Here is a 27,420-nt window from a genome sequence, read left to right as displayed (position 1 = left end):
CTCCCTTGAGAAGATCACTAATTTATTTTTTGAAGGGAGATTAAAAAAATTAATTTTATTTTTATTTTTTTAAAGATTTATTTATTTGAGAACAAGAGTGAGCACAAGCATGGGAGCAGGGAAGGGGCAGAGGGAGAGGGAGAGAATCTCAAGCAAACTCCCTGCTGAGCATGGCGTCCTACACAGGGCTCGATCCCACAACCCCAAGATCACGACCTGAGCTGAAATCAAAAGTCTGACGCTTAAATGACTGAGCCACTCAGGCGCCCCTTAATTTGATTTTTAAAACAGTTTTATCATGAATTTCTTAAGAGCCTAACGGAAGTGGTAATGTGTCATGTTGCACAATCACTACCTATATCCAAATATCCCTGTGGAAGAATAACACGAATACAGACAGCAGTAACATCATTAAGCCAAAAGTAAAAGACATGAAAGAAAAAAGGCAAATGTTTCAGTGAATACTAACACCTTCAATACAAAAGGGTGACAATGAGGTAGAAGTAAAATGATATACCAATCTCTAAGTGTCCAAGAAAGAGTTCAAAGGGCTCGAAAGCTGCTTAAAGAAATGGATCACCTGGTACTGATGAGAAAGGTCAGAGGCCAAAAAACGCTTTCATAAAACAGTAGGAAGATGAATTGTATATTAGAAGACAGAATCTATTAATGCTTAATTTCTCAAGTATAATAGTATTCAGTCTGCTTCTTAGGAGATACATGCTGAAGTGTTTAGGTGTAAAGCCCCACAATATCTGCAAGTAACTCTAAAATAATTCAGAGAAGAAAAAATACGTATATAGGGAGAGAGGAAAAAAAAGATATAAAATAAACCTGGAAAATGTTAACAATTGGTAAATCTATGGGAAGAGTATATAAAATATTCATTTTACTATCCTTTTAATTTCTCTATAAGCTGGAAATATTTTTAAAAATGATGGGGTAATAGTAGTAGGGAAGCTTGACATTAGCAATCACATATGAATCATGCAATAGCTCAACTGTTCATCCAGTGCATAATGCTATTCTGAGGCAGAGTAGCAGCTGCATTTGTATGAAACAGTGTAAGTTGTAAAAGTTTCATTGTATTTCAGTATATGAAATCTATCATCTTTCCTCTTTTCGAAGGCCTAATTACAAGTTTCAACTATGGATATCATTAAGTTCTCCACGGATACAAATAACAGTAACGCCTAAAACTGCCACTAATGATCTACCCAAAGCTTTTTTCAAAGATTTTAATGTAAAATTTGATTACTTCTGAACATACAACCCTGAGTTCATCTCCCCCCCTTTTATAAGAAGACTTATAACTGAGTCAACCACTGAAGCATGCACCATTGCCATTTCAGCTTCCATTTTATGATAATTACATCTGCATTCCAGAGGTGGATTCACGTTAAAATTCCCTAAAAACTTGTCACCTGTTTCTTGGGGGAAAAAAATCAATTAACCATGTCAGATTCTGTTTTAGCTCTATTTTGGAAAAGTCTTTTATAAACTGAAGAAGATGAAAAGCCAAAAAGAGAAAAAGCGAAAATGAAGGGCTTACAAATATAAAAACTAAAATTTCATAGACTGGAATAAATGGGAAATTTTGAAGCAGGTTTACCTTTTGATTGTGGTATCTAATTAAGTCTACCAAGAAAAAAAAAGACAAGGTTGTTTAGTCACATGATGAGAATTTCAAATTAGGTTTTTAGTAAATTTCCTTCCATGACACCAGATAACAACTTAACTTTATAAAATAATTACCCACGGCTTCTTTTTCATCAGTATATCTTATGACCTCTAAGCAAATACATGAAAATACACCCACAAAAATCATATCACACTGGAGTAGGATTGTTCTCAGTCAGAAAAGGTTCTCAATTTCCTGCCTAATCTGGGATTATGATTTTGTATACAAACTATACAAATTAATCAACTAATTATCTGTAATTGTCCTTCAATAACAAAAGCTATTATTATTGGGTCCTAGTATGGGTCAGATATTGCACTGGTTATAATGGAAAATTTTATATAGCGTGAATTTTACACAAAAGGTGCTTTTTATTTTTGTTTTTTTTTTTCATTGATGTGATAAGGATTCTTTTTAAAACAATCTAACTAAAGAGCGAATTTGTTAATTTAAGAGCAGCTGGAAAAGGCACTTGCAGATTCTGGGATCAACAGATTAACACAGATTTAACAAACAAACACACGCTAGACTGGAAAACTTACCAAAGATCCCTTTCTGCATTTTCTTATTGTCAATGGCAGCTTACCTGACTGATGTCGCATTTCTTGCACACTCTATAGTTCTGGAATGCTATTTTGATACTGCCATGTAATAGCGTTATAATGAAACAGTTCTAGTTTATGAAGCACCAATGAACTGAATGATCATTCATTTAACACATATTTAGAGAATGCTGACACCACACACCATGAACAAAAAAGAGAAAATCTCACTTCTCAAGAAGCCAGGACTGGAATCCAGGGATTGGAAGTTAAGCGATAAATAACCAAAAAAGTAAATAAATGAAATCATTTCAGATAGTGACTGATCGGTGATGTAAAGGGTGACCAGCAGCTGGACTGGACACTAGTGTATTTGAGGGGTTAGGAAGAACTTATTTTAGGTAGTGATTTTTGAGTTGAGACCTAAATACGAAGAGAAAGTAGTTACGAGAAGATCTGAGGAAAAGAGCATTCCAATGAAGGAACGAGCACACCAAGGAGAAGACAGAAAAAGGTAGAGAAAGATAAAGACAGAAACCAGCTTAGAGTTCATGGTTAAGAGAAATGCAGACAGTGTAGCTGGCCTGGAAGGAGCAACAGGGAAACTGCTAAGCAATGCAGTCAGAGAAGTAGGCAGGAAATAGATAAAAAGTTTGAATTGTATTCTAAGTAGAATTACTTGTAAAGAAATGAATGAACTAAACCAATTAAATTTTTAAAAAGTTTCTTGGCTACTATATAGACATTGGCTAAAGGAAGGCTGACAGGAGGCCGTCAACAGTGGTCTAGACCACCACTAATCAAACTAGGCTATTTTCCTACTATTGTCCACTGCCTTATGCCAATAATGAGCCTGTCAATAAGCCAGAAAGATCAGGAGCTTTTGCATCAGAATGTAAATCAGTGCAATGTGTTTTCATCAAAGAAGCCTTACTATTAAAAAAAAAAAAAAAAGTTGGCTAAACTAAAGGTGTACTTACTGATGTAGCTGATTTATATTCTCGTGCCACTCCCTTATCTCACTGCAAGCCAGAAACAAACAGCTCACCAGAACCAGCCTAGAGACCACACTTTGCTTAGCCCTGGTCTACATTACAAGTTTTGATGGCAGTAGGAAAGACTGAGAGAAGTAAATTTGGAATAGATTTTGGAGATACAACCAACAGAACTGGGTGATGAATTGAATATAATGTATGATGTCAAGAGAAAAATCAAGTCTGTCCTGAGCAACTTGGTAGATTTTGATGCCATTTCTTAAGAGTCTGAAAGGATGGGCTTGATGAGCTTGACAATGGCACTGGATAGGGAGATAAAGAATTCTGTTGGCCATGTTGAGTTTGAGATGTTTATTAGACAACGAAGTTGGAAGTGTCAAATAGGTAGTAGGATATATATTTCTAGAGCTCAAAGGAGAGGTCAGCACTAGAGTCATAAATTGGTGGGATACAGGGCTTGAGGAGCCAGATAGATACTATTTAAAGTGAACAGACTAGATGAGATCACCCAGAAAGTCAGATAGGAAATGAAAATCCTAAAACTAAATCTGGGCCCTTCCAATATTTAGATGTAGAGCAAAGGAGAAAAAATCAGCACGAGAAGGACCCATCAGTGAAACTTGGGGGTGGGGAGTGGGGAGCAGGAGGGTATGGTATCCTGAAAGCCATTAGAAGACTATTTCAAATAGGCAGTGATACTAAATGGTGCTGAATGCAGCTAAGAGGTCATATAAGGAAGTGACCACTGGGTATACAAGGCAGAATGTACTGGTAAACTTGGGAGAAAAAAGAAAATATTTTATTACAATGGTTAGGGGCAAAATTTAGACCAGCTAAGTTTACTTCAGAATAAGAAGAAAGGAAAGAGTAACCGTGGATAACTTCTTATGCTCCACAGGGAAGCAGAAAAATGGGTTCCTAGAGAGTAATGTAGGCATCAAGAGAAAAATTTTTATTTTTGTTTTTATTGTGTTTTTTAAAGATGGGCGCTACCAAAATCCACATATACACAAATGGTTATAAGCCAACAGGAAGAGCATAACTGCAGAAGGTCCCTGAGCAGGTGAAATGGGATGAAATCCAGAGCAAAAGTAGAAGAGGGCTGACCTTATTAGATAGAAACAGAATGCTTCAGAATGCTTCTCCCACTGAAGTTTTTTTTTTTTTTTAAACTAGGCTCCACACCCGGCGTGGAGCCCATCATGGGGCTTGAACTCACAATCCTGAGATGAAGACCCGAGCTGAGACTGAGTCAGTCAATCCGCTGAGCCACCCAGATGCCCCAGGATACTTCTCCCATTGTAACGGAAGGAAGGCAGAGTATGTGAATACAGGTGTAGCTAGGTTGATGGAATTAGCCACAGCAATAAGTTCCTGTTTGATGCTATCTATTTTTTCAATGAAATACGAGAAAATAAATTAGCTGAGAAAAAGCAGTAGAAAGGGTGCTAAAGATTCGAGGAAAGAAATGGTTGAAACAAGAATTAAAGTCAATTTGAAGTTTATGCTTATGATACTAAGATGGCATCAAACTCCTCTCCATCTCTCTCTCTCTCTCCTCCCCCTCCCTCTCCCCTCCCTATCTCCCTCTCTCTCTCTCTTTCTATATATAAAAAGAAAGCCATATATATTTTTTCCAGCCACATTCATTTCTTGAGTAGAGGTATAAAATACACAGAGAGTTGGGCTTAATAAATACTATGATGCCGCCAGTGAGTACACTGCTCTCTAGCCAGTAAACAGTGAACAGTGTGCGTGAGGGAGGAAAGACAACGGTGGGCAATAAAATCTAAGCCGGATAATGCAGATGTTCTTGATTCCAAAATTCTTCTAACTGTGCTGTAGAGCCAAGGCTGCAGTCCTATACTATAGCCATAAACCTGCTGCTAGTGATGTCTTTTCCTCTGTCTAGCATAAAAAGTGTTGAGAACACTGTGCCTTCCGTGGTCATCAACAACCCTCCTGAGGTTCCAAAGCTTCCCTCAACTGCTCCCTAAGCAAATGGGTCTACACATCTAGTTAGCCTCTGCCTACCAGCTAGCACATGTTCTTCACTGACGACTGCTTAGACAGCATGTTGGAAAGTGTGAAATGCAGGTAGGTGTAAGGACAATTCCGTTTGAAAAATGCCAAGCATACAAGCAGGTATCTGTTCAAAGAAGGTTTTTGTTTTAAGTCAACTTATATCTTTTGCATCATATTGTGCTCCAGTTTCCCCAGCCTTATGAATGAGTAATGTAAGACAGGGACACTGACACTGTGGAAAGGATGGTATTCTGTAAAAATTCCACCAGTAAATTCTCCAACACTAAGCTGGTTACTTTAATTATGAAGCCTTGGTGATGCTAAAAAATTACCAATTACTCCCTTTATTCCACTACTAAATGACACCTTGTTTTTTTTTTTAATAATAAAAACCTCATGCCATATGTTTGTGACTTTTTAAAGTTTCAAAATTTAATTCCTCTGAATGAGGCAAACTAGGAAAATACTGGCTACCCTCCCCCCACCCACCACCCCGGCAACCACTCTAGGGCTGAGCCAAAGAGTAAATGAAATTAGGGATCACCATAGAAAGAAGATCACAAAAGAGGGGACTATATGCTTTTCTACCAGTTACCAACTGAAAAGGAGCAGGCTCTTGGTAACTTTCGCTATTAGTCACAATTATTTCAATTGTAAAACTAAAATAATAATATTGCTTTTTATTCAGTTAAAAAAGCAAAAGTGCTTATCAAGCAATGGTATTCTGTGCAATACTGTGTGAATAGTACTGAGGGTCCAATACTACCTATCCTAACTCACAGTTATTTAAATCTATGTTTCTAATCAGCAGGAAGCTTTAGAAAAACAGACATGCCACCAAAATTCCTACTATTTATGTAGTTTCATTATATGCATAAATCCTCAGAGTAGCGACTCACTCCATATAGTAATGACTAATTAAAAATGATTTCAAGACTTCTACTTCTAGGAAAATGGAGATATACTTTCCCCTATTCTTCCTACTAAGGATACCTAAAAAACCTGGATCTTATAAATAAAGTAAACATGCAAAGACTCTCATAGGTAGACAGAAAAAGGCAGACTGATCAAGGATCTCGATATCCAAGGAACAATAGGGTGGTGAGTTTTCAAGTTCTTTTGCTCCATACACACAGACTTAAGAATTGGAGAAGCTGGCAATCTAGAAATGAGAATGGATGCAGACAAAAGAAAGCAGGCTCTCTGACAAAGGAGCAGTAAAGAGACAGCCTAACAAGACAGAAAACCTTTAGACAATAACCAGCCTATTCCAGCCAAATACTACAAAAAACAGAAACAAAAACAAAACTTAAAACAAAACAAACAGAAAACAAAATAACTGTGGTTCCACCCACACCCAGGAAGCAAAGGCCTAGTGATGAGCCTAGATTTACAAGCTCATTGGGAGCCAGGACTTTCATACCCTCTAGGTAATAATTAGCCTCTCCTCACCACAGTGTTAGTGGAGATCACAGAATGCCACAGACTTTCACTACAATTCAGTGGAGTGAGGCCACCCTCTCTCACCTCTCACCCTGTGATATCAGCTGAGTTTATGTGAAGAAAATCAGCAAGGATACATTAAAAGTCAACAACACCATCAACTAACAGGATCTAACATTCGTTTAGAGATTACTCCATCCAATAACAGCCAAAACATATTCTTATCATGTGCCCATGAACATACCAAAAAAGACCACATCCTGGGACATAAAACAAAAACTTTAAAATGAAAAGAAATGAAAACATAAGGAATGTTGCCCAACTGCAATGTAATCAAACTAGAAAGTAATATCAGAAAGGTAACAGAAAAATCTCCAAACATTCAGCATCTAAATATTTCTTCTAAATAATCCATGGGTTAAAGGTGAAGTCACATGAGAATGAAAAAAGAATACACTGAACTGAATGAAAATGAAAATAGAACATAACAAAATTTGTGGTATACAGTTAAAGCAGTACTTAAAGGGAAGTTTATAGCACGAAATGCATACATTAGAAAAGAGAAAAAAATCTCAAATCAATTTTCTAAGCTACCACATTAATAACCTAGAAAGAGAGCAAACTAAGTCCAAATGAAGCAGGAAGAAATAATAAAGAACAGAAATCAATAAAATTGAAAACACAAAAGAAAATAACAAATCAATAAAATAAAGAACTGGCTCTTTGAAAATATCAATAAAATTGACAAATTCCTAGGCAACACTGATAACATAGGAAAGACAAATGACCAATTATCAAAAATGAAACAGGAGATACCATTATAGATCCCGCAAACACCAAAAGCCCGATAAAAGAAAACTACAAACAAACTCTACACATAGGAATATGACAATTTAGATGAAATTGAGCAATTCCCTGAAAGACATAAACTACCAAAATTCATACAAGGAGAAATACATAACCTAGTAAGCTCTGTATCTATAAAAGCAACTGAATCAATAACCTTCCAAAATAAGAAAGAACCAGGCCCAAATGGGTTCACTGGTGAATTCTACCAAAAGAAATCTCTCCCAGAAACTAAAAGCACCCAACATTTCCTAAAGAATACTTCCTAACTCACTCTATGAAACCAGCATTACCCCAATACCAGAACAGATAAACATATTACAAATAGGGAAACTACAGAACAATATCTTCTGGGATGGAAATGTTCTCTATCTTAACTATATCAATATCACTATCCTGATTATGATACCATACTACTATTTTTTTTTTTTTTAAGAGAGAGCAAACCAGCCAGAGTGGGGTGAGGGGCAGAGGGAGAAGCAGATTTACCGCTGAGCACAGAGCCTGATGCAGGACTAGATCTCAGACCCTGAGATCATGACCTGAGCCGAAGGCAGATGCTTAACCGACTGAGCCACCCAGGCACCCCACCATACTACAGTTTTGTAAGATGTTACCACTAGGGGAAAATACTACAGAAGGTACAGGGGACCTCTGTATTACTTCTTAGAACTGCATGGAAATCTACAATTATGTCAAAATAAAAGTTTAGTAAGAATTTCAAATAATAGGGCTATTAACCTTTACAATACCAGAACATTAATGAATTCTAATGTCACATGTGTTATTTTAAGGAAGTAAATGTTAACAGCAATTACTTTATTATAAGAAATTTTAAAAGAACCATTTAAAATAGCCATGATTTGGTTATAGTTGAAACTGTAATCCAAAATGCAATGAAGGTGCTGTATGACTGCTACAGTTCACTGGGGAAAATGACAGCTGCTCTCTGGGTATACACTAACAAGTTATTACACTTCACAAATATGTCATTTTTGATGAGTTGAAAGATCATGCTGGTTTTAATGATGTAAGCCTGCTGGCTTTAATTATACAAAAAGGTAGATGGGAAGAGTCTGAAATACTAGAGTGCTGGGTTATCTAAACAGAAATTTTCCATCCCCCTTTGCTCCCTACGTATACATAACTGCCTGTACTCACATAAGGCTTACTTACATTATTTGAGGTGCCCCTTATCTATGAAGAGTTCAAACATTTTGAAATTACATCTTTCCTTACAGATTCAAAATACTGGTTTTCTTAAATGTGTCAAATGAATGTTATTCAAGAGAGGAAAGACTTAAAAATAGCTTTTATAAATTAGATAAATCATTTTTATTACCCAACTAATTCATTTTATAATAATATGACAATGAATCTTGCAGATAATATTAATCAGGTAAATTTTCTTTTTTGAAAAGAATAATCTTTTAAGCTAAGAAAACAGAGAAACATGTTAACAGACTGGATTGAAGCCCTGAATTTATGGGTTAGTCCAGTTTTTCAAATATATACCACATCCTTCTAAATGAATAAATACGTAAAAAACCGATTCTACATAAGAGCACTGATTCTGGAGCCAAACGGCTTGAGTTCAAATCCCTAGTAATTTCCCTTAATGACTGTGTGAACTCATAAAAGTAACCCAACCCCTCTGTTATCTGTAAAAATGGGTACAATCCTATCTGTCTCCTAGTGTTGTGAGGATTCAATGCCTTTAGAACAGTGCTTGGCTCACAGAAGCACTCAGGAGTTGTCAGTCGTTATTATTATTATTATCATTATCATTATTTTTATTATTATAACTAGATTCAGTAAGGCTTTGACTTGTTTACTGAAGGTGTAACACTTTAAAATTTAAATCAATATGACCTATGTCAATTAAGGTCTTTTTAAAAAGGTACTAGTTTTATATTCCTCTTCTAAATTTTTTTCATGTTTTTAAGGTTTCAAAAAAGGTGTTTCAATTACTTTTAGTAACAAAATCTTACACTTTCCTACTCATATCCAAAATTATAGACCGATCAAAGCATTAATAAAATTTTCTTAAGAATTATGTGGTTAAGGGATTAACATTTTCAACATAACTTTAAAGAGTGTTCACAATGATTTATTTCAGCAATAACACATTTTAACTTTCTTACTTACACCAAAGGGAATTTTTTTTTTTTTAAACCAGGCATTCATCTTAACGTAACAATAATTCTCCCTAATAAAAATGAGGTGGATAAACATACAGCTTTTCTTTAAAAGTAGGGCATTTCCTCTTATGGTTTATTTTCTAGGAAGCATATTATACTATTAGACTTCTTAATAACTGATAAAAGTAATTCCTAAAGTTCAAATTAAGGGTAGGAGAAATCAGTCTTCAATCACGTAGGCTGATAGTAACAAAGTACTACACCTGATATGCACATGTCACATTATAGTATTAGCTAGTATGCAAAGCAGCATAGTAACGGAGCAATGCCAAAAAAAAAAAAAAAAAAAAAAAAAAAAACAGTAAAAATTAGGCCCTGGTTTGACATCTAGAAGTCTGAAGTGACAGCTGCAGGCAGTCTGATCTTTCCAGAAGTGGAATGTTCTCAATCAAGGGAGCTATCCAAGAAATCTACTGAGAAAAGGCTCAGTACACATCTCATCTATCATACCAATTTATTCTTTTAAATGCACAGTTTTAAGAGATGTACATGACTATAACAATCCAAAACAATTTTTAGGAAGTAGAATATTTAATAAGACTATTACAATATGGCATGAGATATCAAATAATTAATGGTTAATGAGTATCTGAAGAACCCGGAAAATATGTTGCCCTCAGTCACCAGTAATCAGATCCTTGAAGTATTTGTTTTAATCATTCCATGTATTTGTACAAGTCCTGGGCACAATGAAGTGAGCAAGGGGCACAATGAAGTGAGCAAGACACACAACAGTCCAAATCCTTGTAAAGCTTTCATTCTATTGGGGCAAACAAACAAGAACAGAAAAATAATGCAATTTCAGATATCAGTACATCCACAAAGAAAATAAAGAAAGCTAATGGGATTGAGGACAAAAAGACTTCTCTGAGGAGTAAACATTTGAGCTGAGATTGGACTTGAACTACGTGAAGTTCTGGCGCAGTGTTCCAGGACAGTGAACAGCATGTGTTAGTCCAGACACGGACAAGGGCTTCATCTGGTGGAGGAAGGGCAAGGAGCCAGCTGTAGCTGAAGCAAAGATCATGGGAGAACATAATGGAAGACGAGATCAGAGACAGGCAAGGCAGGGGCCAGATATGCTATAAGGTAATGTTATGGCTAAAGAGTCTGGACTTTACTTAAGGGTAATTGACAATATAGTAAAGAATTTTCTAATCATAGGGCTGATCTAGGCTTTAGGAAGACCACTCCAGCTACAGTGAAAAGTGAGTGAAGAGTAAGTGGAGACAGAGAGACTTGCTATGAGGTTACTGATGTCATGAAAGAAAGACGATGAAGGCACATACAAAGGCTAAAGCAGTGAAGCTGGTAACACACGGCTGGACTGGAGATTCGAAAAGACAGTAGATCTGAATTACTGACAGGGTGAATGCACAGTGTGAAAAAAAAAAGAAAGGAATCGTAAATTTTGGCTTGAGCAAAACCTTGCAGTCAAACCTATCTGGGCAGGGTCTAGTTCACTGAAGTCCTCACTGATCATGCTGAAGATTCTGGTTCATCTGAAAAGCATTAGGAAGCAGTGGAGTAGGGGAAAAAAAAAAAAGTAGGAAAAAAAAAAAAGAAGTAGGATTCCAGATATATTTTGTTGATTTAACATGCCACACTCAACAGGCACGTGCCAGGCCCCTCCACGTTGCCTTTAGCCTGAGTCACAGCTGAGTCCTTCTGGAAAGACTGGGAGCCAGTCCATCAATCACAGGTTAGGATTTCCTCAGAAGTGCAATGAATCCAGGTTAAAGCTTATTCTTGGGACACCTTGGTGCAAATACATCCTTCTTCCCTATTTCCCTACCCCTAAACCTGCTAGGAAATTGCTGGGACCAATTATCTCAGCAACCTTGTGACCATCTAAACTCACCCACTTTACATCCCTGTCATCTCTGGTTCTGCCGATGATAAACACTCCTTTGGTCATGTATCCTCTCCCAAACTCTCAGCTTCAATCTGTTGTTACCCCTTCTCCTGACTCAACTTCCCACTGTGCCCTGCAGAATCTTCTTTACAGGATTAACAAACACTCCGACATCCCTACCCTCTTCAATGAACATTTTCTGTATCAACCAACTTTAATTTAAAGGAGGCTCTCCCCATATAATACAACATGCAATGCAGCCCTCTAAAAAGGAAGCTCTTTATTCTCCAAATCCTCCAATACTTCAATCAGGAATGAAGAGATATAGCATATCTATGGATGCTAAGACTGAATATGATAAAGAAGCACAGTTCCAATGGAACTGATAAAATGACTCGAAATTCACAAGGAAGCGTAAGAATGAAAACAACCTACCTAAAAGGTAAACCCTAGAGGATTAGCTCAAAAAACTAAAATAGATCCACAGAAGGGTATTAGAAAGTCATTATAAATTCATGTTGCAGAAGAATACTTAATGCTTTCTGAGAATATCCATGGACCTAAATATTTTTTTAAAAATTACTATTAAGCAGTATGCAATATATAAGATTGGTTTGAATAAACAGAAAGAAGAGTGTGGGGTATGTGTGCTCAGAAAAAAAAATGGTTATAAGTAAAATATACCTAAATGTTCTTTCTTTCTAGGTAGTAGAATTAAGAATGATTTTTTCCTTTTTTGTACTTTTTCTATTTTCCTTAATTTTCACAATGAATGTATTTCTTATAATTAGGGGGAGAAAGGCCAAAATAAATTTTTAAAAATCCAGATTCATAACACACCCACACTGCTCTTAAATAAAATTTACATAGGCTATTTTAGACTTTTCATATGCTTATTTCCTAAAAACAAAAACAAAAACAAACAAAAAACCACCTCCAAGTCCTTTAGTTGACTGCCTAGAACTTCAGAGTAGCTAGCAAAAACCAAAAAGCCCTCAAGATTTCTTCTAAGCATGTCATTCGCTTAGCACAATAATTCAACTAAGAGTTTGATGACTCTCTCCAATTAATTATTCTCTTTAATACCTAAGTGCACTATCCAAAGCAAATGGCTCTTGCAGGGGGTCCTTAACATAAAACTAAAGGTATGTGGTTGTTTTATATAGCTTTATAAAAATCCATGCATTCTTTATGCAGAAGGGGTTATTAGTCATTTACATATTTCACAATTCTCTGTAAAAGAGATTTTCACTTTGTTAATTTCCTTTAAGGAATATACATATACACCTATATACAGTTTTGGCTAATGCACAAAAGTAATAACATAAAAGATATTACAGAGTTATCTTCAGCAACTAAATTCCTAAAGAGGAAAAATATTAAGAATAGAAAGTTTACTCTCAAGGTAAGTACTAGTACTACAACTGCATCCGGCATAAAAATAAAGAATGACATTTCACCCAAAATTATCTCTAATAACTCTAAATTAAGGCATTCCTTTCAAAAGACTCTTTTTATCAATGCTTTATTGTTTTAATTTAGCTTTGGAAATATTTCCTCCATAATTCCATTCGAAAGAACTGCACAGAAGAGAACCTGCATGGCAGAGAAACATTTTCGAATGTTTTTCCCTTAAGCGTTAATTCACTATATTATATAACATGAATGTGTAAATATCACTAGCTTATATTTTCCACAAAATTAACTACTATTACTAGAATGTTTTTCTTTTAAATCATATCTGAAAAGTTGTATGTCATTTCCAAAAAAGTAAATACTCACGAAAAGCACGATTAATGAATTCAGTATTATGACCAAGAAGAGTTAAGATCTTCCATCTAAGCTATGTACAGCGTAAGATGCTTTTCCAATCAAGTTTAACAGATATGGTATCTGTCTTCCAGGAATCTAGTCTCCATGAGTTATTACGCCAAAGCTCTTTTGCAAACTAACAGCAACTGATATAATCCCCCCAGAAATCGTTTCAAATTAGGAGATGGCTTCTTGCTGTTAATAATTCATATTTAAACTTTGTCTTTGGAAAAACTGAAGGTGGATCTAAAAACAGTGTCGCATGAAATGAATCTAACAACCGGACAGGGAAAGGTTCTGAGGGATGAAGAGAAGGAAAGGTCAGAGGGAGGACACTCAGATATAGAGACGGTCTTGGTCAGCATTTCTAATGCACCTCTGTTACTACGAACGAACGCTCTTTCTCCTTTGGTCAGAGACCACTCCAAGGCTGCTACTATTGCCCACTGCTTGGTCAAAAAAGGAGAGGGAAAGGCTGCAGAACCTAAGGAGGCCTGAAGCTACATATTTTAATTTCATTATTTAAAAGTGTATAATTATATTTAAATGTCCTCTTATCTACACTGGCTCAAAATAGCTTTGTTCCTCTAGTGGGTGTTATCTTGATTCAGCAAGCAAATCACTTAACCAATTCACTTAACCAAATCACTTAATTAATTGAGAAAAGTCACTTTACTTTAGCAGAGATTATCTTAATTTTAACATGGTGGGACGTTGTCTTTCTATGTAGAGTAATTAAGCAAAATTCCAGATATTTTCAAAGCTTTCTATATATAAACACTTTCCATTCACCTCAGAATCTTTGATAAAAATGCACAGCATGTACTCTAAACTTAAAAGTGAACGTAAGATTTATTTTCTTCAAACACGGGCGAATTTCAAAGGACGGTAAAAGTCATTTACTTTCACACAACCTAAAGCAATACTGTTAGCACTGCAGTGACAAAGAGGCTCCAAATTACAAAGGTCAGTTAAGTAAAAGAAGGCAAAGGCAGCAGAACTCAGATGCTAAGAATAAAAACAAAAATAGATCCAATGCAGCATTCTGAGAATGAAGATCAATGAAAATAGTTGCTCGGTATCATAGCACTTATAGCAGTATTTTCTATATTGTTATGAGACAGCCTTTCTATTCTAGCACTTCCTCTTTGCTGGCTCTTGACATTTGCCTTAATAAAAACCAATACTTAAGCCCCAAATTTTCATGATCTGAAATGAAAAGGTAACACGTTGCTTCATCTACAAAGTACTTAGCTCCCACGGGCAAAGTGAGAAGACAGGGTAAAAATACAAACAGAAGGGCAAGGGAGGACCAGCATCATATTTTATTTAACTATTGCCCTGAGTAATAAGGCAGCAGGTTGTCTTTCCAATCAAAACTACTTTTATAAAGTAATACAAATGCCCTTGTTTGCTCAATGGTGAAGGTCTTCAAAAGAAATCAACTGAAAAGATGAGATACAGGAATATTATGATCTAAACCATAAAAAAGGACTAAAAGATGAGTGAATAATGTATGTTATCATCTAATGCTGTAATTCTCAGAAATTCTAAGAGTAAACGGTCTTACTGCTTATGCTTATGATAGCATAGAAATTAATGAGACAGTTAATAAGGCAAATCAATAATAAAGTAGAGATAATGGCATACATATTTGTTGAGCTTCACCAGCAGGAAAATAAAATGCAGCGCATAATAATTTTATAAAATCAAACTAGTAGTTCCATAGAGAAAATAATCTGGTAGCTGGCTGTTTGCTTACCTGTGAGGACAGCTTTTGCTGAAGAGTCGGCCAGGTCCAGGGCGGATTTCCCATCCGTGTTCCGAATGTTTGGATCAGCTCCGTGCTGCAGCAGCACTGTGCAGGGAAAGCAGAAACAATATCTCACCTCAGGGATACAAAGATTATTTCCTGGTAAGTGTCGCCTCGGCATGGTGTAGGCATAAACATACATTGCACAATTTTTTCTCTTTCAAGAAAGAAAAAAAAAAAAAAGGAGCAAGCAAGCAACAGAAAGGTGGGAAAAAAGCACTGCAGCAAAGGATCCTCTCTAGAGTAAAGCAAAGTTGGCAACTTGTGGTACAGTATTATCACATGACTTAACATCATAAACACGAAACTAGAAAAATCTTGCAATAGACAGTTTGGGTTTGCCTCCTTCGGGCAGCAGGATGGGAAGCTGTGTGCTCACGGCCTCACACCGTGAAATACGCTAGCCGTGAACCTCCCTATCTTTACTACCGCTGTGGCTGCTTGTTGCTGCTGCTTTACTGCTGAATTTCCTCACGCTTCCTCTCCTCAGAAGAGTTGTAATACTGTGCAAGCCTTTTAGCAGCTCACTGCTTACATATGAAACTCACCATAACATACTGGCTTGCTTCCAAGAAGTTTAGCAGGCATGGTAATGCATGCAACTCTGGTCCCCTGCAGGCAAGCTGCAAAAAAGAACTGCCTTCCACAATAATTCTTCCCATGAAAAATGTTTAGGACCAGAAAATCACTACACACACATGCTAAGGAATGAATGTTGCACACGCTATAGTCGGTAGAAAGTGGCTACAGAGAATTTTTAGACATGGAGGCTCCCAAGACAGAAGCACTGCTTAACTAAAATCCAGATGTAGTAATTTATTAATCCAAAACATTTCTCAACCACATCTGGTATGTGAGTGTATGGAGGTGTGTGTGGGGGGGTGCTGCTGTAACACTGCCCAACCAATGGTTAAGCTAATAAATACATTAAAAACTCGTCCAAACATGCAAGGTTCAATTCCAAGTTATTCTAATAATTCAAATAGTTAGAATTTTGTGTACTCCTGAGGAGAACAATAGCTGTTACCATTTACCACTATCCTACAACATAAATTGAAAACAAAGCAGAAATTTAAATTCAAATAAGTGGTTAAAGACATGTTATATAATGTCTAAAAACACCTGAGCCGCTACTGTTGATGAGTCCCAAATTTTCCTTCATTGACAGTTACAAGCTAAAGCACCTACATTCCTTTGGAATATTTGGAAGGCAATCCTCATATATTACTAAGTAATAAGTCCTGCTGTTTATAAAGCTCTTCCCCTTCGTCTAATCCATAAGCCATCTAGTCAATAGCTTTATTATAATGTACAAAGGAACAGCCTTATCTAGAATTAAGACACGGCTGCTAGAACAGTGTACGTCAGCACCTCTTGCATTAAATCTTGGCTACTTTCAGATTTGGGATAGTAAAAACTAGCCGTGGCTGAGAGATTTTGCCAAGCCTTTCTGTATTATTTCACCCCTGAATGTAAGCAATCATAATTATTTTCCAGATGTTTGCAAACTGACTCAAGAGGAAGTAGAATAAAATAGCAAGTATCACAATATCGAACTGTAGTTACTTGTTCATCATCGTGAATAAGCTCTCATGGCAACAGTTTTTTGTTTTGTTTTGTTTTGTTTTGTTTCATTTCAAGAAGAAATCCCAACCTGAAGGTTTGGTGTGTAAAGGGTCTTTATCATGAAGCCAACTCATGTATCAAATGTAAAGCTGACAGCTATCGCTTTATCTTTACTTAGTTGCTGACTGATCACATGCAAAGGGCAGGAAAACAAAGTAACAGCTACCATGAAATGCAGAGATTTTTACTGCATGCAAGGAGAACTTCAGAACCTGCTTTAAACAAGTAAAGCAGTATGTTAATTTAACAAGACCTGACAATGATATGATGGGAGCTTTTATTTTGCAGCTTTTGAGGTAGAGGCAAAAAACTGAAAGCCTTACTGTTCCCCCAAAAGTCATCTAAAACCTCAATCTTTTTTGTTGTAGCTAGGATTTTACCTATTATCTCTGTTACTTTACAAGAGAAATCTGCCATTACAGTTCAGCTGCAGTTTTGCTTTATTTTGGGTGACGTTTAAAGGGTAATCTTTTTACTAGAAATACCTGTTTTCTAAAGATTTTGAGTCCCATGTATTTCTTCCATCAGACCTGAATGCACAGAAACATCAGTGCTGAGTAATGCAGCAACAGAGAAAAAGTTGAATTTTCTAAACCAGATGCCGGTAACAAAATCCACATTAGAAAATATTCAACCATTTTTAATTAATTGGATAGCAGCTAATTAAAAAAACAAAACTCAGTAGAGTTAAGAGTTTGGGGGGGCAATAAAGGGATCTATAACTAGAAGAAAGCTAACCTTCTCGGACTTGTATAAAAGGGCAGTGCTGGGAAGATTACATTAGAACAGAGTGGCATGCAAAAGCGCTAAGCACCAAGCCTGATATTACACAGCAGCTAATGATAATATTTAAAGCGCATTGGTAAATGTAGACCTTGTTTACACTCTCAACTCTACCACTAACTACTAATTCAATGCTCTGTCCTAGAGCCAACTCTTTAGATCTTTACAGATAGTAAATATGTAAGACTCTAGAACATATGGTCTCTGTCCAAACTACTCATCCAGGCCTCAACCTCATCCTTACAGAGGAAAAGTAGCCACAGACAATATTTAAAAGAACATGTGTGGCTGTGTTCCAATAAAATTTTATTTATGGACAGTGAAGTATGAATTTTATACAATTTTCATGTGTCACAAAATACTAGTATTGTGATTTTTAAAAAATCATTTACAAATGTAAAAACAATTCTTAGCTTACAAATCATACAAAAAGCAAGGGGTGAACTGTATTTGGCCCATAGGTCATAGTTTGCCAACTCCAACCTTGGGCAGTGATATACTATGGACTATTCTAGTTCCAGAACTCTTTGCAATCCACCTACATTGAAATAAGCACAGAAATTAAGAGGAAACATTTAGAATTGTGTATGTTATTTTAAAATTACTTTTTCTAGCACTTCATTTTTACTATACTTTACAAAATTATTGGCCTGCCATGTACTGGAGAGGAAGAAAACTGGTCCTCTACCACATACAGTTTAGGAAGCAATGAATCAGGGCACATGTAAAATTCTCTGGGCCAGACTTCCACATCTACAAAGTGAAGGAGCTGGACTAGGCAGATGATTTCTAGATATCTAAGGTAGTTGACAGCCAAAGACTTAAAGCATAATGATCTGAAATCTTAATTAAAGAAAAAAAAAAGTTACTTCAAGTAGAACATTTTCCTTCCCCACCCTGTAATCAAAGTTTAAAGAATTATTTTTTATGTACCCTAACTTTTTTTTTTTTTTTAAAGATTTTACCCATCCATTCGACAGAGATAGAGACAGCCAGCGAGAGAGGGAACACAAGTAGGGGGAGCGGGAGAGAAAGAAGCAGGCTCATAGCGGAAGAGCCCGATGTGTGACTCGATCCCGTAACGCCGGGATCATGCCCTGAGCCGAAGGCAGACGCTTTAACCGCTGTGCCACCCAGGCGCCCCTATGTACCCTAACACTTTAACAGTAAAACTCGAAGTTGAGCCCATAATCAATGGAAGTTGTGGGGGACATACTAAAATGTCCCAAGCTTCTCCCAAGCAATTCCTCTAATCGAATTGCTGTTTCACACTATTCTCCATGGGAATCTGTTTCCCTATTTCCTAACACCAGAAGAACAGCACATACATCAGGCAAAGGTAACAACAATGGCTTTCAAGAATGTCAGTCTACACTTGAACTGGTGACATGTACAACTCTCAATTCTGGCTGCTTCAAATTTTGCTTTCAAAGTTCTGAGCTACCAAATAGTAATAAAATGTGACTTCTGATATATAATGCAATTAGAAATCCATCTTGTAACATCAATATACACTGACAAGACAGTAATATGAAACAGATTCTACTTTAAAAGTAGCACTAATGTCTGAAGCAAAGTTCCCAAAATATACAAACAATATACAGAGTGAAGTTTGAAAGAAAAACAAGGAAACTAAAATCTGAGTAACATTCAGTACATAAATTCAAGACTACTGTGGTCATTCAAAATCTCCTTATACTATCTTTACCCAATTAGGACATCATCAAATCTGGAATCCCAAATGACTTAACTGTATCCAATTGTTCAACTGATTTATCTCAAATCCATTTATCTCCTTTAGGAGATAAATTCAGTTTAGGAGTTTAGGAGGAGGGAGAAAATATAGCAGCTGGCATAACAACAGATAGTTAAAACTAAGGTAGGATTACAATATTCAAAATGTCATTCTCAAAAGAGCTTATGGCAAGAAGGACATGTGATTTTCCTTTCTAGTGCAAGCATTCAGCTACAATGAGCCAGATTCATGTCTTTACCCTGTGACCAGCAAACACAGTAGAGACTAAAGTTGTTTCATTCCTCAAAACTATTAAATTTAAGTGTTCATATCATTTTAATTCTTCCAAATAAAAAGAAAATATTTCTACATGTATGCAAAGCCTATCAAATCCCTAGAAAAATTAAAAGTGCTACTATGATAAATTATATTTATTTTTTGATAAATTATATTTAATTATAGGTATTATTAATTTATTTAAAAAGATAAAATAAATAGGAAAAATATGAATTTTCCAAGCTAAAAATGTAGCGAAACTTTTAGGTAAATTATCAAAAAGCGTTTAGTATAATTCTCACTTATAAAAGGTAGAAACCTTCTATTAAAATATTGTAAATGCTTTGTTATGTGAATTTTAGAGTTACATTAACAGTCTAAAACGGTGTTCCTCACAACGCACACTCAATTTTTTTTAAAAAAGATTTTATTTATTTATTTGACAGAGAGAGAGAGGCAGCAAGAGAGGGAACACAAGCAGGGGGAGTGAGAGAAGAAGAAGCAGGCTTCCCACTGAGCAGGGAGCCCTATGCGGGGCTTGATCCCAGAACGCTGGGATCATGACCAGAGCCGAAGGCAGATGCTTAATGACTGAGCCACCCAGGCGCCTCTGAACACGCAATTTTTAAAGAAGTTACGTTTATGTTAAAATGTGTTTCGTAGTCCTCTTGCTCTTTAGGAGTACAGAGATATTCATTTGACTGAGCTTCCAAAATCGAATCACACAAAAGACTAAATGCATTAGATTTTTTAGCAAATAAAACCTAATTTTAGAGCAAAATATCAAGGGACGAAATTTTAACTAGTTATAATCTTCAATGTATAGGACCCTCACCAACACACATGCTTGTAAAAGACATTTTTTCTAAGTGATATACATGACATATTCTGTGGTTGATACATATTCAGACTGCCTCTCCCATAGAAACATGTACAATATTATAATTGCATAATACTAGTATTATACCACTATAATGCTGTACATATTTATATGCTGTACGTATTATTTGAAAGCCATGTATCTTTTCCTTCAGCATACACTTTACTTACTATGGCATAAAAGTAAACTGTATTTTATTTTAAAAAATCATCAAGAGTTGATTTATCACTAAGAGTAAACATGAAAATTCAAGTAACATGAATATGAATATATATATATAGCATGATCTTATATAGTAGTATGGCTTACTGGATTAGAACTTACATGACACAATTTCCTGTTTTCAGTATTGGCTGAACAATCCTTAGGCTGTAAATAATGAACAGAACTAGATTCGAAACAAAAATTTAACTTCTTAAAATCGTCTAAGAGCTAATGAGATAAAGAATTATTAGTCCAAAACTAAGGAGCAAATGGGAATCCAGAGGATAAACGTGTATGGAAACTGCCTTTGTTCTGAAAGCAATTACTAGTACAGAAAAGTATAAGCTGTCCTTTCAATGTCTCATAGGGCAAAGGGAAGAGCAATCATTGCTGGGCCCCCCAAGTCAAGATCCTAACAAAGACTGTCCACACAAAAAGGGCTATATTCTCAGGACGACGATAAAGTGATGTGAACTCACCCTAATTACAGAACCATATATCTGGTTGGAAAAACTAGGTGACCAAACTATCTGAAGCCTTGAATTTGATTCTAAGGTGGTCCCCGATTGGCAGTAACATCAGAGTATCTGGCAAACATATACATCCTCTCAGGGGAAGGTACCTTCAAATGGAAAAAGTTAGCCCTATAAATAAATTTATAGTAAAATGCCCAGCACAGAGCCAACATAAACAGGCACAGAGGTAATCTAAAATGCAGAAACAACAACTAACATCAATACACAACACAAAAAACAGACCCATAAAAACTTCAGATACCAGAAAAGAATTACCAGATACAATATAAAAAGAACTATGTTTATCGTGTTTAATGAAATAAAAGACAAGCTGAAATATCTAAGTTAGATGAAACTATAAGAACTGATAAGGCAAATCTGTAAAACAACCAAAAAGAACCTCTAGAAATAAAAATACAATTAAATGAAATTAAAAATGAAGGCTTCAATTTCCAGCCAAGATGGAGCAACAGTAGCAGACTAGCCCACTCTTCCTAATGTAAATAATTACGAAACTGGACAAAATATATGAAGCAACTAATTGAAGGCAATGGTCAACAGTTGTGCTAAACTGTGATCTTTGAAAGAAAAGGAAACTCAAAAGGTGGGTACCATAACCACTCAACTCTCCCTGAGACAATTTGGCAACCACCTGCATACAACTAGAATCAGAGCAGAACATGGTGGTCATGCTGAGCTAAGACAAGAGATCTGAGTTCAGAGCAGATAAACTGGTTGGAATCTGCAGGATGGGAAACTGGGGAGGAGGGACTATACAGAGAGCAGAGCTCAGACGTCTTTGTAGAGGTCCCCTGTTGATAACAAGGCTGTGGGCTGGCCTGTATAGTTTGTGTAAGACAAGACCATCTGAGGCTTAACAGGTAGCAGCTGCTATTGGGTTGAGTACATAACAGAGTCAGTTGAGGTCAGAAAGTACTGGGGAGAAAGTAGTGCTGAGAGAAAGGGGAAGTCTGGCCTTAAGAAAGTATAGAGATCCTAAAAACACCTCCTCAACACAGTTGGTGTAGAGCTGAGAAAACAAAAGGCCATCTTAGTTATGAATAAGCATCACACCCTAGAGCAGAGAGCTGGGGTCTAAAATGTCACCAATTTCCTTGTTTCACTATTATTAATAACATTTGCACTGACAGTGCAAAAGTAACAAAACTGCTGGTACCTTAGTACAAAGCAAGGCAGTGGCACCAAACTATACTAGTGACCACTGCATTCTTCACTACCATGCAATTGCCTTAAAAGAAAAAAAAAGCAGTTTCATTTTAGAATGTCCTTAATGACAGTAAAAATTATTAATTTTTAAAATCTTGACCCTTAGATACACATCTTTTTAATGTTCTCAGTGAAGAACTGGAATGTGCATAAAGGACCTCTGCCTATCAAAGGAACAAGAGTTGTCTCAGTGAAAGGACTTGTGTGATTACTGAGCTTGCAAGCTGAACTAGCCACTTTTTGTCATGATGCATCATTTTTAATTAAAAGATATGAATAGAAATACTATGGTCATTTAGACTTGGGTATCTGGCAGGCATTTTTAAGATGTCAATGATAAAATTCAAGCGTTCAAGCAAAAATTAGAATTTTGTAAAATTTTTTATCTACTTGTATGAACTTGAACTTACTATAAACACACTTTTCTGCTGACACTGATATAACAAATGTAATTTTTTGATATACTATTTAAAATGTGTCAACATTTTGGAGTTTCTGTCTCATTGAGTGAATCAATATTTTCAAAGTGAACAATGGAAACTGTTACAAAATCATGTTTGGGTACAAATTCTTTCAAAGTGAAACACAGACTAATGTACTGTGATGTTACAGAACACAAGAAGTTTTCTGTTACGGCTTGTTTCCTTACTGCAATTACCCATTTAGAAACTACCATTTGCAATATTTGGATTGGGATATCAAAGAAGAATATTCACAATTATTTGAAAATGTTATTAAATACATTTCCCTCTTCCAACTAAAATCTGAATCTACTTCATCAGAACGTAACTGTACACAGAGGAAGATATGAGGATCCAGCTGACTCTTATTAAGCCAGATAATAAAGATAATTTGCATTAATGCCAGTATTTTTACTTTCTGTAGTTTTGATTTCTAATGTTATATATGACCCTTATAAACGAAATCTCTTCAGAATGCAAAAAGACCAAAATATTTGAAAACTGCCCTAGAGAAAGCCCTAGTCTAGACACACCTTAATGAATTCTAAAACCAAACCTCAACAAGATCTGCAGAGGAGATAGTACGAACATTGAGTCCCACCATGATAAAGATTTTAGGAAACACCTTGGGCTTCCCACAGAAATGCACTAATAAAGCATAAACTCAAGTATGCAGAAGTTCAGGGTGACTTGCCAGCAACCAAACTCTCTGCTAAAACAAGAATAAAAATTTTTCAGAGCAAGATAATGAAAATAACATTGCAGCCTCTATAATATCTACTACTGGATTAAAAAAATTATTAGACATATAAAGAAAAAGGCAAATGTGATCCACAATCAAGAATTTAAAAAAACAGTCAAAAGAAACCATATCCAAGATAGTCTAGATGTTGAACTTAGCAGACAAAGACTCTAAAGCAATGTTATAAATGAGTTCAAAGAATTAAAGGAAAATATGATATGAAAAAGTAAACAGAGAGAGATACTCTTAAGAACCAAGTTGGAAATTCTAGACTTGAAAAGTTAAAGGAATCATGTTACCCAATCAAGATTTATTATAAAGCTACAGTAATTATGACAGTGAATTATTGGGATAAAAACATATTTAGATCAACAGAAAAGAAAACAGACCAACACATGTATGGTCAATTGATTTTTCTATAGAGAAGGCAAGGTAATACAATGATGGAAAAATAATCTTTTGAACAAATTATGCTGGAACAACTGCTATCTACATAGACAAGAAAAAGAAAAACACAAAGTTTAACTCTTACCTCACAGGATACAAATTAACTCCAAATGAGACATATACTTAAATATAAAAGTTAAAATAATAAAATCTATAGGACAAAACATGGAAGAAAATATTCATGACCTGAGACAGAAAGATTTTTTAAGATAAAAAGGGCCTAAACCATAAAAAAATATTAATCAATCGTACTGCATCAAAATTAAGATTTTCTGCTTTTCAAACGACACAATTATGAACATGAAAAAGAAAGCCACAGACTAGAATAAAATAAAATATTTGCAACAAATACATGTGATAAAGAACTCAGATCCAAATTATATAATGCTGAGACTGTAGAAATGACTCTGAAGTAAAATAATCAAGAAATAGCTTTCTATTGTGTAAAAGTCCAAGTTTTTACTCATACCTGTTTAAGTCTTTGTCTTTCATACAGAAGTCACCAAAGAATCAGAATTCTGTCAACATATGGGACTAGCATACTTGTGATACATTACTTAATTTCACCTGCCTTTTTGTGTCTAATTAGATGCCTACTTATTACTTTTTTCCATGTACCTCACTGGAAAAAAATAAGACTGCATTTCTTTTTTTTTAAATTTCAAAAAGCCAAATTCTCTGTAAGTCTGTTTCACTTACTAATGGCAAAACATCCTAATTAACAAGTTGAAGAACACAGCTGTGGTTAAGAGACGGCCCTCTCAGAGCTAGAAGGCAGGAGTTAGAATCCCGGTTCTGGCCCCTCCCAGTTCTGGGGCCCTAGGACATGATTTCACCTCTCTGCTCTTCTGTTTTCTCATCTGTTTAAAAAGAGAGAGAGAGAGAGAGAGAGAGAGAGAGAAACAGTACCCAGCACACGGGGGAATTAGGAGGACAAAAAGATAACAAAAAGAATAAATATTTGAGGAGTCCTTAGAACAGTGCCCAGCATATAGTAGGCATGTGCATAAGGCAAACGAGATTAGGAGGTACAAACCTGCAGTGATAAAATAAATAAGTCACGAGGATGTAAAGTACAGTGTGGGGTAGATTCTCGATAATATCATAATAACTTTGGTGACAGATGGTAACTAGACATACCATGGGGATCACTATAATGTATACCTGAGACATGAGAAAATATTTACTCACTCAGAAAAGTAATCCAAGTAAATAAAAATTTACTGAATTCACACAGAAGAGAAATTCTTTATGATCAAATTTTGGCATGAAATTTTATAATAATAAAAGAATCCTCCACTTAGATTTTGTTCCCATTGTCAAATTTACCTATAAACATAGACAATCAAGAATTTTTTAAAAGGCCCATTTCATCTAGAGTAACCTAGAAACAGATTATTCTGTATATATATATATAGTAGATTTTTAGAGCCAGATCAATGACATAATTTTTTGCAATAGAATTAAACCAGGCCATGATACATCTGTGAAATCAGCATTATCTGCTTACACAAGCCACAATTTAAGATAAAGCAGGCCCTGGAATAAATATAAGAAAGATTATAATAAAGGATATCTCCTTCTACCTGGAAAACCCAGAGAGTCAAGTCTAAAAGAAAGTACTGTCCAGGAGTCAGACAAACCTGGGTTTTAGAATACTGCTCTGTCCTTTGCAATTGTCTGACCTTACGCAAGTTACTTCACCTCTGTCAATCTCAATTTCCTCTTTCATACAACACCACCTTCCTCAGAGAACTGCTTTTATAATTAAGTGAGACAATACATATAAACCTAGCTTGGCTCTTGGCATATAATAGGGACTCAATAAACACCCTGTCCCTTCAATCAGGATCTTTTCATTTGCCTTTCAAAAACAGAATCATGTACACAGGAAGTACTAAAAATGTATCTGTTGGACTGAAATAAAGGCAAGAGGGTAACAGCCCCAGGAACAATGAATTCATTTGTGCCAAGTCAATTATTGTTTTATGTTTCCTTTTATTTATGGGGAGATTCCTTATTCAAAAACTTGACTAGACTCAGCTAAATGAAACACCAGTAAGGAATAAAGCAGATAACTTCAGTCTAATTATGCAAGCTTATAACAGGATCACAGAATTTTTACAGTTCTAAGGGACAATGACCACATGCAAAAGGTGCTCCCCAATTTATCTCTGGGAGAGAAGGGCAGACCTTACCTACCTTTTTGAAACCTTCCCTAAATTGTCACCCTCATCTCCCCTCTCTCAAAGCCTCAAGGACTTAGTATTCCAGGCAAACTCCCCATTAGTATAAAACATTAAGGCCAATTAAAACTAGTTTTAGTACCACTAGATACAAGGTTTAAAGCAACACATTTAAAAACATTTTTCACAAGGAACATAAGCTTGAACCCATACCGTAACATTCTGACTCTGCTTTGGGTGATGGGCATTAAAGAGCGCACATGATCTAATGAGCCCTGGGTGTTACACGCAACTAACGAATCATTGAACACTACATCAAAAACTAATGATGTACTTACTATATGCCGGCTAACTGAACTTAATATAAATAAATAAACAAACAAATAAATAAAATATTGTTTTTAAAGAAATTATATGACTACTATTATTTTCCTGTACCTCTGAGAATTGATTCAATAGACTGAACTTCAATGTACTGTTGTACTTTCAATCTGACAGAGACAAAGAATGTAACTCTTTAAGTTTTCATTCTTTGGGAAATACACCAAATAATTTTTTTAAGCTGACTTTTGTTTTTCTATTGGATTTGATAAATTATCCTATTAGCAATATTCTTTCTTCTTCTCTGTTTTTTGCTCTAGTGTTTATTCCCATGGCTTATTTTATAACTGGAAGTGTGTACCTCTTAATCCCCTTCACCTGTTTTACCCACACACCTCTCAACCAATATTACAATATTTTTAATAATAGTATTTAATCACACTTTTACACCCCACCTCAGCTCCTTTCCCCAAGGTTGAAGAAGAACAACTGATTTCATGTCTTATTAAACCATAATTCAAGTTTAAGAAATTATACAGGCTATGAAACAAAGGACATAAACTAATTCACATTGATGGTAACAAAGAACAGCATATGGTAACTGCCACTCAGTCCATCATTAAGCTTTTACTGAGTGTCAGAATACAAAACCCACCTATGAGAACACCTTACCGTTGCCATCTGAGGGAAAAGAGAATGGACGGGAACAAGCATTTACTGAGGCTCTACCTGCTTTATTATTTCGCTTAACTTCCATTAACAACCCAATGCAATATGCAGGATACTCACTTTATAAATGAGAGA

General features: G+C 35.7%; 1 protein-coding gene across 1 annotated transcript in view; it reads right to left on the bottom strand.

Annotated features, from left to right (window-relative positions):
• Positions 1–27,420, bottom strand: part of TNKS (tankyrase) — a 204,332-nt gene that overhangs the window by 121,703 nt on the left and 55,209 nt on the right. Inside the window, exon 3 of the mRNA XM_045779268.2 lies at positions 15,163–15,258. Within this exon, the coding sequence (XP_045635224.2) occupies positions 15,163–15,258 (96 nt within the window). The remainder of the gene's footprint in view (positions 1–15,162; positions 15,259–27,420) is intronic.

This window comes from Ursus americanus, chromosome 27 (genome assembly GCF_024610735.1).
Source record: "Ursus americanus isolate L20-20 chromosome 27, mUrsAme1.1.p, whole genome shotgun sequence".
Taxonomy (NCBI): Eukaryota; Metazoa; Chordata; class Mammalia; order Carnivora; family Ursidae; genus Ursus; species Ursus americanus.
Note: the sequence above shows the minus strand (reverse complement) of the source record. Positions and strands in the feature narration are given on the sequence as shown.